This window comes from Notolabrus celidotus, chromosome 8, assembly GCF_009762535.1.
Source record: "Notolabrus celidotus isolate fNotCel1 chromosome 8, fNotCel1.pri, whole genome shotgun sequence".
Taxonomy (NCBI): domain Eukaryota; kingdom Metazoa; phylum Chordata; class Actinopteri; order Labriformes; family Labridae; genus Notolabrus; species Notolabrus celidotus.
In genome coordinates, this window is record NC_048279.1 from 11,026,008 (window position 1) to 11,040,132 (window position 14,125).

At 42.4% G+C, this 14,125-nt stretch overlaps 1 protein-coding gene across 1 annotated transcript in view; it reads right to left on the minus strand.

The window, feature by feature from the left end:
* tenm1 (teneurin transmembrane protein 1) overlaps window positions 1-14,125 on the minus strand; it is a 178,588-nt gene that overhangs the window by 4,187 nt on the left and 160,276 nt on the right. Inside the window, 15 exon segments of the mRNA XM_034690429.1 lie at window positions 463-807; window positions 810-1,139; window positions 1,142-1,167; window positions 1,791-2,092; window positions 2,570-2,617; window positions 2,619-2,704; window positions 2,707-2,781; window positions 4,562-4,704; window positions 5,421-5,665; window positions 7,448-7,741; window positions 8,499-8,743; window positions 10,365-10,537; window positions 11,196-11,509; window positions 12,089-12,285; window positions 13,847-13,934. Coding sequence (XP_034546320.1) covers window positions 463-807; window positions 810-1,139; window positions 1,142-1,167; window positions 1,791-2,092; window positions 2,570-2,617; window positions 2,619-2,704; window positions 2,707-2,781; window positions 4,562-4,704; window positions 5,421-5,665; window positions 7,448-7,741; window positions 8,499-8,743; window positions 10,365-10,537; window positions 11,196-11,509; window positions 12,089-12,285; window positions 13,847-13,934 — 2,911 coding nt within the window.

A 14,125-nucleotide genomic window follows, 5' to 3' on the forward strand; every position in this document is an offset into this window, starting at 1 on the left:
CAAACAAATTCATTCTGTAATAAAAAACCGTGCTGCAGGCATACGTGACGGGCCAAATGAACGTTCCATTAACTAGAAGGACATGTGCCCCCACCAACATCCTAATTCTTATTCTATCTCTCTCCCTCGCTCGACTTTCTGTTTTGCCTCTCGGGGATACAGTATGTTCTTGACAGACAGAGGGAACAAAACATAACAGTCTGTGTTAAAAAACAAGCCGATCTGAAGCCTGGCTGTCCTTTCTGTTGCCAGAACATTCTGTCTGTAACTCTTTCTCTCTGCCACACAGCTCACCTGTGGTTAGCTGTGAGTGCCATTCGCATATGTTTTCCACGCATGCTTGTGTGGGTGTAGGTGTTGCTGAGTGAAATTTATGCTTGTAACATCTTGTGAAGTGAGTTAGTAACTGATTCAGTGTTGAGTAGTGGAGTGAATCAGAGTGTGTGCATGTGCTAAGCTCACCTGTGGTAAACTTTGTCACCTCCTCCACCCTGCCAACCGGACAGTTATTTTTGAAAGCGTACAAGTTAAACGGCTTCGGCTCTTTGCTTAGCTCCCCCCACAGTTCATGATTGGGGGAGGTCCATCGGCCGGCTAGTGTGTCATAATCCCGTCTGCCTAAATGGACCAGCCTTGTGAGAGGATCATACAAGCCTCCATGGAAGCCTATGACAAGCTGGAAGTCAGGGTTGGTGTCCTGGTAAACCTCTCCGTAAGGAGTGTAGAGGATTTCTTTGACCAGTCGCCCTTTACTAGAGAAAACAGCTCTCGGACTCCCAACGCTGTCACAAGCGACATAGTACTCCTCCCACTGCTCAGCTCCATGGCGATGAGGTGGCCCTGCAGGTCGTAGTACAGTGATGTGATCAGATTGCTGCTGTGATTGTACAAATGGCTGACCCTGGTGGGGTGTGACAGGTCAGCGTAAAAGAACTGCAGCTGCTCGCCCTGACTGCTCTTGGTGGCCACACGCCGACCTAGCCCATCATAGCGATACCACACGGTGTGCTCGGTCACCCGGTTGAAGACACGGGTTAGCAGGCCGTTGGAGTTGTAGTTGTTGAACAGATCATTTGCTCGCTGGCGGAGGAAGCCACATCATACGCTGTACTGCAGCTCTCCGAGGTGTGTGATGCGGTTCTCTGGTCATAACGCAGCGGTGTCAGCCTGGAATACGACCCAAACAGAGTAAAAACAAGATAGAGTAGAGTAAATTTAGCAGAAAAATGAAATATCTTTGTTCAACATGAGTAAAACAAAACAACATGAAACTCAGCAAGAATGCAAGCAGCTCCATAAGGCTAATCGTGTTTCTCATGATGACAGTCTTAGCAAGCCAACATTTACTTATTAGCACTGAACACAATGTGAATCTGAGACTGATTAGATCCAGTCTCAGTGAAAATTGAACCAAATGACTGACTAATTCAACACACCTAATGACAACGCAAAGTGTCAGGATCAATGTTCATCACTTAAGCGCTTTAAGAGGGAGAGATAACTATGTGTTCCACATTCATAGCAAAACTTTTGCTTCAATGATAACCCGTACAAGTCAGAGATCACTTTATTCATCAGAACAAATCATCTGGGGATCATGAATGTCTGTAAACAATAAAACTGCAATCCATCCAGAAGTTGGAGGATGATACAGTGTAGTTCAAAGTTGACTAAGACGTTTCAAATCTAACATTTGGAAAGCAAAAATGGAACACTAACACATCAGTGCAGTTGTTTTGAGAAAGAACAAACACTATCTGTCATGGATTTCTAGGAGGCAACAGACTAACCTTGCGCTGGTCCCATGGCTGAGCAGGTTAATGTTCCCGTTGAGGTCATAGCTGTAGCGCCACTGAGGTCGCTCATTAACAGAAGCACTTTGCAGCTGGCTATCTGCATCATACTCATAAGTGTAGCGCGTCACATTATTGTCCACGCCCACCCTGATGTCACAGGTGGTTGTGCGCCCTGCAGAGTCGTACTGTATGGTCATCCAGTAGGCGATGGATTTAAGGATCTCGTACTGGACCTCTACCACCTGGCCGTAGGAGTTGAATACCTTTGGTGTTTCATCAGAAACAGTGGTGATCACCTGAACAAGAGTAGGAGAAACGAGGTTAACCATGCAAGGGAGGAGAGACAGATTTATTTTAACCTTACCTATATACATGACTCTATTAGCAATGAGCCGCAATTTTGTTAATGAAGTAGACTAAGGTAAACAGAAGTATTAATTTAATCCAGGATTTCTGCCCACATTACCAGTGTTTTTGGTTGAGCTATTTTCAGAGAGACTTAGCAGCTTAGCTTCAATGCTAACTAGCTAGTTGCAGAGTATCAATCTTTCATGTATAACTCAGGTGCATCATCAACAGTTTGATTTATTATAACTAAGAGCAGTGATAGTGAATGAAACAATAGTGTTTTGAGCAGCCAACAGGCTGACAAAAGCTTGTACTGTAAAGTAGTCTATTTGTTGTAGCAGCCACATCTTTACACTGAACATAGTTAATCCATGAGTGAATGTACAAATATTTCTCAGTCTTAACTCACTAGTGTTCTGCCTAACTGGTTGAGGTACATAAAAAATAACGCTGAATTTGCCGAACTGCTCAACCCATTCCTGATACGACATCATAACGGTACAGATCAATTGGTAAAGGGGTCTCGTTGATGACTGCCTGCATGCTTGTCACTCTGAAGTGTTGTAGCTGTAGTCAAACCTGGCATTGACCAAGCCTTCCTCGCTGAAACGGAAGATTTGCCGACTCGTCAGCGGACCTGTTGAAAAGGGAGCAGAGTGGTTTTATGTGAGAAAATGCACAGCTTTTAAGTTTAGGGAGGGACATGCATTTGCATGTGCATGTGCATGAACTATATACACACCATGATACATTTACACGGCCCTCACAGTTTGTAGCCATGCTACCCATGCAAGTCAGCTTAGTCAATTCAAATAAAGGACTAATTCAACATCATTACACAGACACACGCAGTGCAATCCATTCAATCTTAACTATCTCCACACCTCTATGGCATTTCCAGTGGTGACCTTTAATTATGGCGAGATAATGAATCTAAAGACAATAGCCATGATGGGCCAATGTGCTCCTTAATGTCAGAACATCAACTTTAACAACACTATTCATCACCTCTGGTGCTAGCAACTACAGCCTGTCCTCCATTTGGAAAAAGGCCCGCTAATGAAACAGCATTATGGTGCTATTTGAGATGACTCTGATTGCAGTTAAAATGACTAAGTGTCTGGCTTTGGAGACTACAGAGAGCTGGATCGGCATTACATCTTCTATTTTTATTTTTCCTTGAATGTTGATTCTAAACCTGCGCTAATGGGAAAATGGCAGAGACACTGAGAGCGATGTGAAGGTTTTTCTACAGCCCAGGGGAACTTGCAGTCTGTTTGTCTCGCTTCTCTAGCTGTCACTTCCCCAAGCTGTCATCTTTTCCTCTCCTTTTCTGTTCTTTTTCTCCCTCACCTACCTCTTTATATCCCTGTCTTTTTTTTTTTTTTTTGTCCCTACTCTTCCTTGTCTCCTCTCAAGGGACAATTACCACTATCTCTCCTCTCTCCAAGTCTCCGTTTGTTCTGCTGAAATGAGATCAGTTAAAGGAAGGTGAGAGTCTATTCACAGTGAGGGCAAAGCGATAAACACACATACACACACACACTCACACACACAGTGCTGAGCCCCACAGATTAGTGACACCTGATCACTTTGAGCCAATCACAAAAGCCACGTGAAGTGAACCAGCAACAGAGATGAGAGCACTCTCAACGACCGTGGAAAGAATCCGTAACTTGAGGGAATTGTTGAACTGTCTTACAATGACGATATCCTAACATATCTGCTGCCACAGCTGAAGGGGGCCATTGATGGTCATTGTATTACGGAGTAATACTGCAAATTAAGAAGTGTGAAGTCTCTCTAATGCTTCGAACCAGATGTGAAACGATTGCCCTCTCATTAGAGCTATAATTGATCTCCTGCAGTAAGATTTTATGATTTTCTGCCCAATGCAGACTTGTGTGAGTGCAAACATGAACACAGACAAATGTAGTATATCAACACATGGCCCACCGCATACAGCTTATTCAGTCTGCTTTGATCAGGCAGTCTGGTTGCAACGGTGGGAAAGAAATAGCATGACAGAGAGCCCAAGGGGTTGGTCTCGTATTTACATCTGTGGTAGACCACAGTCTCTTCCACTCTAACATGCTCGGCCCAAGTCACACTTACTACTGTGGCTGCCTCAGTCTCAGATGAAACAGCAGTATGGCTGACTGAAAGCGACACTACTGAGTTTGATACAGCCCAAGATAATCTGTATTGAGATGCATGACTGTGCAGTCTCGTTAAAGTATGGATGCTTTAAGACGATTTTATGCTCAGAGAGTTCCTTTTGTATGCCTGACTCAAAGAAAACTCTTTGTACACAGTAAATATCTCAAGTTTCAGGCCTTCACTGCATTTTGTGTGTGTGTGTGTGTGTGTGTGTGTGTGTGTGTGTGTGTGTCCTGTAAGTGCTTGTGTCTATGTACCTGTCTGTCTGTATCGTATGGAGCTTATGAAGCCGTTATGGGTGAGATGAATGGTCTTGACAGTGCCAGAGGCGTCGTCATAAGTGAAGGTCACCAAGGTGGAGTCATAAACCACCTCAGAAAGCCGTGCTGCTGGTGTGTACCTGGAATACATAAGGAATAAACAGAAGAAAAGACACAGTTACTGTAGAAATGAAAAATCAGAATATTGTGAAAGAGAAGTAGATTAAAAGGGTGTTTATGTACTGTACTTCAATTGAAACAACATACATAAAAAGCCCATGAAAAATATACAGATCTGTTAGGTCTTTAAATAAAAAGTCACATCATCCTTCAACATTTCATCAAACTGGAGCAGCTGCTGTGGTGGTTATGGCCTTTCAGATCTTGAAAATGGGACCGTTTATAATACTGTAGTGTCCTCAACGAGCCAATAAGTATTAAAAAATGTTAAATGCCAGAACGCTGCCCGCATCATTCCTCCAGCTTTCATCAAAATCAGATCAGTGCTGTCTGACATACTATGATGATAAAAAATGTGACCTTTAATCAGCCCTCCCATTAGTCCAATCAGTGTAATTTGTAAGGACAGCTGGGTGTGCGAGCAACACGTCGCTAGACTTAAGCAATAATAGGGCTTTTAAATTTCTTAGATTAGCCTTTAATTATAGCACCTTCATCAAGCTAATTAGTGTTATGTGTTTATATGTCTGAATATATACAGCCAAGACACATTTGGCCTCTAAGTTCCATCAAAATCAAACCACAGGTGTTGTCAATGTCACCGCTTCTACACTGTGTTGGATCAAAAATAACAACAAGCCAACAATCAGCCATATTTCTGTGATCTGTGACATACCTGTAGATGACACTGCGTCCTGTTCCCAAGTACTGAGTCCTCATCAGCCGCCCATCCAGGGTGTAGTCCTGCATGAAGTAGGACTGGCTGTCAGGAGGGGTGTAAATGTTCCTGTAGTAACCGATCGACAGGAGTGACTGCAGGGTGTGTTTCACCATGCTGGGCATCGTCACAGCAACCAGGCGGTCCGTTTGGTCATATTCAAAGACATAGCGGCGCTGGCTATGCAGGAGTAGCATAATGGACTGTAAGGACAGACAAGGATGGAGAGAGCAGTTATGAAAGTGAAGCACCGATGATTTCCGTTCTGCCTTGTGCATTTATCTAATTCAGAGTCATCCGCCCACAGCCTGGTATCACCAAAATGTCTGCCATTCAGGAGCAACCTTGGCTTCAGCCTGAGGACCATTCATTTGAAAGTTAATCACTGAAGCCTTCGTATCTTATAACATAACTACAGCAAGACCAAAACTCCACCAAAACTGAAGATGACAGGAACAATTTTTTGATCACAGATTTTTAAAAAAAAAGTTTGTTTAGGCCAAGCTGTTTCTGCACTGCTGTACATTTTCTGATGTTTGAACTTGTGGAATCTTGATTAATTTCCTCTATTATAACCATGCATTTTCCTTATTATGTTCATGTATCCTTCTTTTAACAGTTATATTCATATGTTTTCCCTGTTGAACGTAAGCGAGGGGAATTTCTGGTAACGTAATGCCAAGCGCTTTGTGTTAGATGAATGAGTGCTTTATGATTACACAAATAATCACTATATTCACCTGACAGACCCTTTGCTCACCCTTGATTGCAAATCACACACACACATGTTTTCCCCCCTCCCTTTCTCCTCCCTTATATATGAACAACTGTATTAAGATCACACATACAGATGTTTCCCCCCTCCCTTTCTCCTCCCTCATGTTCGAAGAACTATAAAGTATTGGGCATCTCTGTCATCTGGCAGAGAACTTCGGATGCTCTTGAGTATGCTGTAACTTCTCCCTCATGCTGCATGAATAAACTTTGTGTGTAAACTTTGATACTGAGTTCGAAGCCTCATTTATGGTCACTGCTCCGCTGGACGATCCATCACGCCGGGTCACTCTCCCACAAACTTCATGCAAACAATATTGTTTAAGAATACTGCTCCATTTCACTGTAAGGTGTATTACTACTTTATTAATATTACATGAGGGTTTTATTAATTTCTGGATGATTTTGTAATATAAGCTTATTCACAGTCTAATTTTGTCTTTGAACAAAATCTGACACTAGATTTATTTCAGGCTGAATATCTTTTCATTAAATATTACAATTAATATCAGGGACGGAAATTGTAGCTCAGTGGCTCCAGCTTTGTCACACTCTGAACGGAACATATCTCTGTGCCTGCTTTATTCCGTTTAACAGAATTAACATGAACTGCACATTATTTCAAACCACTTTAAAGCAAGTGTTTACCGTACAACTCTTTCAGGAAATGTGGATTCTCTCTTCACCTCACTGTGACCCGTGATACTTGCCTGAACAACATTTACCCATAATGAATCTTTTTTCTACCTTTACTGTTCTCACACTAGAGAACAGGTGTGAAGTCATGGAGCTCTGAATGCAGACTGTCTGAAAAGGTTTGCATAAGAATTAGACTTTAAAAAAGGAAAACACAGCAGATCTAATCTTCTGTCTACAAAAGGATTGCTTTTGTTGGGTGAATTGAAAGGCTGGCTGCCTTGGAGAGATAAATAACACATTAAAACATAGTTTGTACGACAGTACTGTAAAGGACTGTCGTCTCACCAAATAGAAGTACTGTTCATACTTTAAGTTTAAGTTTTGGTTTCAGGATGTGCCATAACCTTGATGCAGTAAACAAAGGAAGAGCAGGTGTGTGTTAGATTTCTGCTCACAGCAAAGATGAAAAGAAACAGAAGTGAAAACATCAGACAAATCTCAGCATGACACGAAAAAAAAAAAAGCAGTTTGTCACACCTGCTTTACGTCCCCTTTCTTAGTACAGCTCTTACTTTGTCAGCGTATGTGTAGCTCCAGATCTTGCCATTGACCCAGGCTCTGGACACCACCCTGTCGTTGTCATACTCCAGCCTTTCGGACCAGTCTCCACGATGGATGGCTGACAGCAGTCCTCCGCTGGAGTAGCTGATGTTTACTTCAGTGTATTTGCTACTGGGGGACCAGACCACAGGCCGGCCCAGAGGGTCATATTGGATGTGGAGGGTGAACTTCCTGTGGTCATCGTAGATCTTCCCTACCCTGGTGTTCTGATCAAAATCTATAGACAGCAGGTTCCTGTTATGTGCCTGAAAATAAAACAGGAAAAAGGAACAAATAAGCTTCTTAAATGTCATTGCTTTAGTAAGTCTACATGGATATGTAAAACAAAAATGAGGTGGCAAATCTGAGTCAATTAGATGTATTATTAGTTTAGACAAATTCATTCTGACATTTTTAGGGAACTGAACTTGCATTGTAATTGCAAAACTGCCTCGTGAACACAGGAAACTGAGTCACAAGGTTTGATAATTATTTGGCAGAAATCAGATTAAATCTCTGTTGTATCAAATAAGCTGTTTGTGTGGTTTACTTCCTGTGCCAGGACAAAAAAAGGAGAGGTGTTCAGTTGGTGTGTGATTCTAGAAAGTACAGCGAACAGGTTCCGAGTCATTTGACCTATTAGCTCGCTCCCGGTGACGTCATTGATCTGTCAAAACATCCAACAAGCGGCCAAACACCAAACTGTACCACAGTCTTAAGTGCTTTCAAGTTTGGCCCAAAACAAATGTGAGCTACTCTTGATAGATTGCACTTGGTGAAGTGTATAAAGGTCAGATTGCACAACTTTTGTTTAACTCAGAGCACTTCTAAGATGTGGCTAAGGCGATGAAATTTGACCTTTTTACACAGGTTTCCATTAGATCTGACGTGGGTTGAGATGTTTCTGGTTACTGTAGAGAATCTGGGTTCTACTATACTCTCTCTGTATTCCCAACTGAATTTAGAGGACTTAATTTTCTACGGTGTCTTATTCAAGTCAAGAATAAGTTGATAGTGTTTTACCCTGAGCCTGCGCTCGTAAGTGCTGTAGTTAGTCTTGCTCTGCTCCTTCCTCTGCCTCCACTCTATTAGGCTGGGGGCATGGTCTCCAGGCAGGCTGATGTTACAGCGGCTAGCTGTGGGACTGACTCCTCCCCCTGCTCCTCCAGGGAGGAGAGGCTCCGTGATGAGTGACAGCTCCATCCCACTCGCCAGCAGCACGAGGAACGACCCATCTGCGCTGACTCTGTATGAACTCTGTGCATGGTCTGGGAATGGAATCAATAGGTGGGTCACACACAGATAGAGACGTATGAACACAGACCCCACAAAACCACACATGCACACAAGGATGCAGAAATGCAGCAACGAATGAAAAAAGTGTGAAAAAACATCAGTCCCTGTCTCTTAGAAAAAACTCTTTAGACAAACCAATGAGATACAGCAGCAGAGTACATGAATGCAATGAATACAAGTCTGGCTTTTTGTATGCGTGTTTTGTTTGAATTAATTACAAAATTTTCTGTGCTCTCCCTGCAACATTAGAGCTCTATTGTACCCTTAGAGAAATGTAATCTATTAAAAAAGAAAAGCAGAGAGAGGGAGAAACAGAGAGATCTATAGTGAGAGTGCAGTGGAAAGAGGTAGAGAGAGAGACAGCATGAAAAGAGAAGTGAGCCAAGTGAAGAGTGCTTGGCCCTGACAGTTATTCACACGTTGAGGTTTCTCAGAAACTGTTCTTTCATTTCTGTACTTGACTGAGTAAGATTACAGAAAGATTTTACACATACCAATATTCAAATGTCTCATGTCTTTATAATTTTACAAAACATAATTCAAATTAAAAATTGCTAAAATAATCATGAAACTATATTCTTATCATAAAATGTAACGTGTCTCATAAACTAGAAAGCGACTTCAATTCCCTGCACTACTATAAAACTTCTTTCCATACATGTGGTTATTGTTGCTTCAGCGGCAGAGAGAGAGACACAATGAATTTGTGGATAGTGGAAGTAATGGGTTGGGGGAGCACTGTAAAATGGGGGGTCATTTCAACTCTTCCCTGGCAGCTCTGTCATACTGTAGCACCACGCACGGGCCTGCGTGCGTGTGTGCGAGTGCATTTGTGTGTGTGTGCTGGAGCAGCTTCTCTCTCCCTACAGTCCTGTCATTGTGACAACTGCTAGAAAGCAATTAAAGGGATGACATGAGAAGAAGCTGCTCTCCCATGAGCGGCTTCTCCACTCCACTCTCATTTTCTCCTCTTCTCATCTCTGCCCTCTTCTCCATTTTTTCCACTGGTTGTTAAGACGTTTCACACGACAGTCGGATCTGCCTCCTTATTTATAAATATAACAATTTACACTTTTTTTTTTTTTTTTACAGCCCATTATTCTTTTCACATAAAACGTGATACCAGATCCTTTGTGAATTCTTTTTAGAAAGAGATTAATAATTTTCAAAACTGTGAATCTCCTTTGCACGCATCTATTGCTGCTGATGAAGAAAGAGAACAAGAGAAACGCGGGTCAGTGTGTCTAACCTGACTAGAATAACAGACGGGGTATTGCAGTTTGCCAGCCATGTTTAAACATCACTGTAACCTCATGGTCCCTCCCTTTATCTCTCTGGGTGTTGTGTTAGCTGTAGCCCCCAACACATGAGTCATAACAACCTTGCACCCTGTTTGTGGTCAACTGGAGGTCGATGCACCGTGGAAATATATAACCTTCGAATGTGGAACTCCCTGAATACTGGGGGGTGTGACACCTAGTGCCCCCATGTGTGGCTCTGTGTAAACTCCTTCACCTTCCTACTCTTTACCCATGATCCTTTCCTTCAGTGAGGAGTGACAGACCACACGGCCGTGCTATGACACTTTTATACCTTGTCTGAATGTGTAGATGGTGTCGCTTGCAGAGAGATTGGTGCTGGTGATGAAGTTCTCGCGGTTCGAGGCCTCAACTTCCACACGAGACCAGCGCTCAAGGTTGCCGTGGAAACCGCTCACCTCACCGGTGGGGTGGGTAATGTTGGTCACACGGCCCTCACCGTTGTACCTTGGAGAATAAACACAGAGGTGATGATGTACAAGCACCAATGCACACAAAAGTGTGGCTCTTGAACAATGAATACAGTTGTACACACACACACAAGCTCATAAACACAAAGTGTGCGTGCGCACTATCACACTGTTTCCCCTCTCATACACAAACACTGGCACAGAGTAAGTGTCAACTATGATTTATATTTGTAATTACCCAGCTGTGGAATTTGAGACTCTGCCGACATGGAGGAATAATCCAGCGGGTGTGTTTTAGTGTGAGTAGTGCAATATATGTTCATACTTAACATGTGTGATCAAAGTGTTGCAGTGTCGCCCTTCAGATGATCTGTCATTCAAAGTAAGACTCAACAAAAACAAAAGGTTTCTCCTGCTTTCTCAAGTGATGCACTTGTTACCACCAGATGGCACTCACATGTCACACTGAAAAAGGAAAACCCTGGCTCACATCAACACACATGCACATGTATGCAATCCCTCGTCCAGGCTGAACAAACATTTAGAGTTAGGAAACAAAACATGAGTGAAAATAAAAGAAAGAGACAAATAAAGACACACAGAAAGAAAGAAAAGAGTGGAAAAGAAAAGAGAGAACAAAGACAGACACAAATAAAACGAGAACAAAAGATTCACAGAAAAAACTGTAGACTTACTCATAAACAGTGGTCCAACTGTTCTCATCACTCTTAGTTGCTAGGAGACCAGTGTTGCCATGGTAAGTGATGTGGGCGATGTCATGGCCTTGGGCTGATACCTTTCTCAGTGTTCCACTGTTGCTTAGAGACAGCCAGTACACCTGTCCGCCAGGTAGAGCCAGCCAGAGAGGCACGCCGTGAGCGTCTCTCCTCACCTGGAGCCCGTGGCCATCGCGGCACGTTAGCCCAGACAGCTGGCCGTCCGAACCGTAAGAGAAGTTGTACAGGTAGTGACCGGTGATCAGGTGTTTGGTGAACATGTGGGAGCCATTCTGTCAGTGAAGGAAAGACAGACACAGTCTGGGATTGGGGTTGGAGGAGCTATTTATACATTTTTCAGAAACCTTGGGTGTTTTTAAAGTTCTGAAAAGCTACTCTTTCTTTAGAGCAATTGAGTAAACATTAAATCTGAAACCAGAAACGTTAGGCTCAACATTAATCATGTTGAGCCTTTAAAGACTTCAAAAACTTTCAGCTGTATAAACAGTATGTCATAAAAGATGACAAGAAGATGCAGAACTTCCAAAGAAAAATAAATAACATCAAACTAAAATGCATATTTTTTGTAAATGTTACATTTTGTTTGCCTCTCAGCAGTTAGAGAAGCAAAAGGTAGTTACTGGGTAGAAATATTAAGAAATACTTGTAACAATCTTTGCATGAGGGCACTTTAGTGTGGCTCAATGTTTAACCTTAGTAAATACTTGAGTTTACTTGACACATTTTCTATATAGGGTTCATAAAAAGGTCTAATCATACCTCTGACCTCAGCTGTTAGAAAGTTCTTCACTGTCAGTGCATTAAACATGCAAACGCACACATTCCATAGGCATGGTTTAGTCATTGCGTACCTGGCTGAAAAGGTAAAGCTCCTGGTCCAGTGGGGAGCTGATCTCCACCAGTCCTGCTGGACTGGGCTGAGGCTGGTTGGGGTTGACAGCTCTGATCCGAATGTTGCCCAGATCAGCGATATACAGGGTGCCATTGGGGGCCACGGCCAGAGAGGAGGGAGCTTTGAGACGGGCATCACGGGCATAGCCACCATCCCCTGATAAGAGAGACAAGGCGGCTTTATTCAAATGAGCAGAAACTCTTTATCACCATTAAACATAAGTGAAGACACCCTCAGTTACAAACACACTGTGAAATATAATTTTTATCCTTTAGAAAGAGAGAAGTCACAACTGGTACAGACAAGCTGTGCAAAATACGAAGATCACATGGTGCCGCTTAATCGTTTATCAGTTCAGCTCAGGACTTGGACTTGTCGGGATACCATAGCATCCCACTGGAGCAGATAGGACCACCTTGATAGTGACCTCAGCCTTATCAGACAGTGGTAGTGGGTGGCTGAATGCATTCAGATGTCTTTGGTAGCACAGCAGGATAATAGCAGGGTGAAGCCCTTTAGAAGCTGTCAGCAGTAGGCCCGGGGGCCTCTGATGGGTCTTCGCTGGCAGCAGGGTGGCAGTTTATCTCTTGACAGCATGCACATTATGTTTGTGTGTGTATGTTTTTGTGCGCGTGTGAGTCCATGTCTGTTTGTATTTGCGGGCGTGTGCTCACATGTTCAAAGGCTCTGTGTGAGTGTCTACGGTGAAGGGATGGAAACGGAAAGCCTCTGAAGAGAGTAATCATCTGTTAACAGCAAGACATGATTGAAAATATGCAAAGTACAACCCAAGAAATAGGAATGGTTACAGCCCATTGGCTTGTGGCATGGGAGAGACACTTCCCTCCATTTTGAATAGAAAGGAGGCTGATTTTTATGAGCAGAATTAAATGATAAAATCACATCCTCTGACACTTACAATGAAAGCATGGCCTAACTGTCAAAGGAACATCTGCTTATTTGTGTGGTCCTTTCCTTCTTTCTTTTATTACATTTCAGGTGCCCCTACGATGATACACCAACCAGTTAAAACCTTCAGCGGCTGGAGGAGAGCTTTTTCCTTTGCTTATTATTTGAATGGATTTGAAAGGTTTCTCACAGGCTGATTTCTACTGAAATTTAGCTGGAGGTTTCTTTTCTGCACATAAGGATCCTCTTCATGAATACAAATAAAAATACACCCCCCAGTATACACACACACTTGCAAATTCGAATAACACTCACTTACTTTTCCATTGCTACATGGTAGATAGTAATTTTCCTCCTATATTGTTATTGTACGCATAAACATCATTATAATTTTTTTTATTATTTTTCAAGGAGAGTGGAAAACTGATTTTCTTAGATATTAAAATTCTATCTCAGTTAAATAATTGAGACATTGAAGAAAACAATGAAGGGGAAAAAGTTCCTCTCAAACACGCTAATAAAATCACTGGCCAGCAGGGACGCAGTGGCAGCATGATTTAATCACTCAATTTTAAGACACACTGACTATTTCAATTCTTTTAACTGATGTCAAAACTTCAAAATGTTCTTGTTTTGTTTTCTTGGTTACACTGCCCGACCAGGCAAAGTCTGATATGATCTAGTATGATTTTTAAGTGCAGCTACATGTTATTTTCAGTAAACAACTGTAATCCTATTAGACATAATTTAACACTACTTAATCCTCCAGTCAGTGCACGCGCACGTGTGTGTGTGCAGGATGACCCACCAGAGAAGCAGTCACAGTTGGGGTCTATCTTACAGTCACAGTCTGTGGGGGCTCCAGAGATAACAGATATCTCCCCGTTTGTCGACACCTGTGAAGTGTTAAAAAAAAACACGTCAAACTCAGCTAACGAAAGTTGCATTACATTATTGCTAGAGAGAAGATAATGTTCAGTAAAGGCCTTTGTTGTGTCTAATCTCTACAACAAACAAGATGATGATGACATTTTATTTAAAAAACCTGAGCTGGAAATAAAAAAAATGATGGTGTTCGAATGAAAGA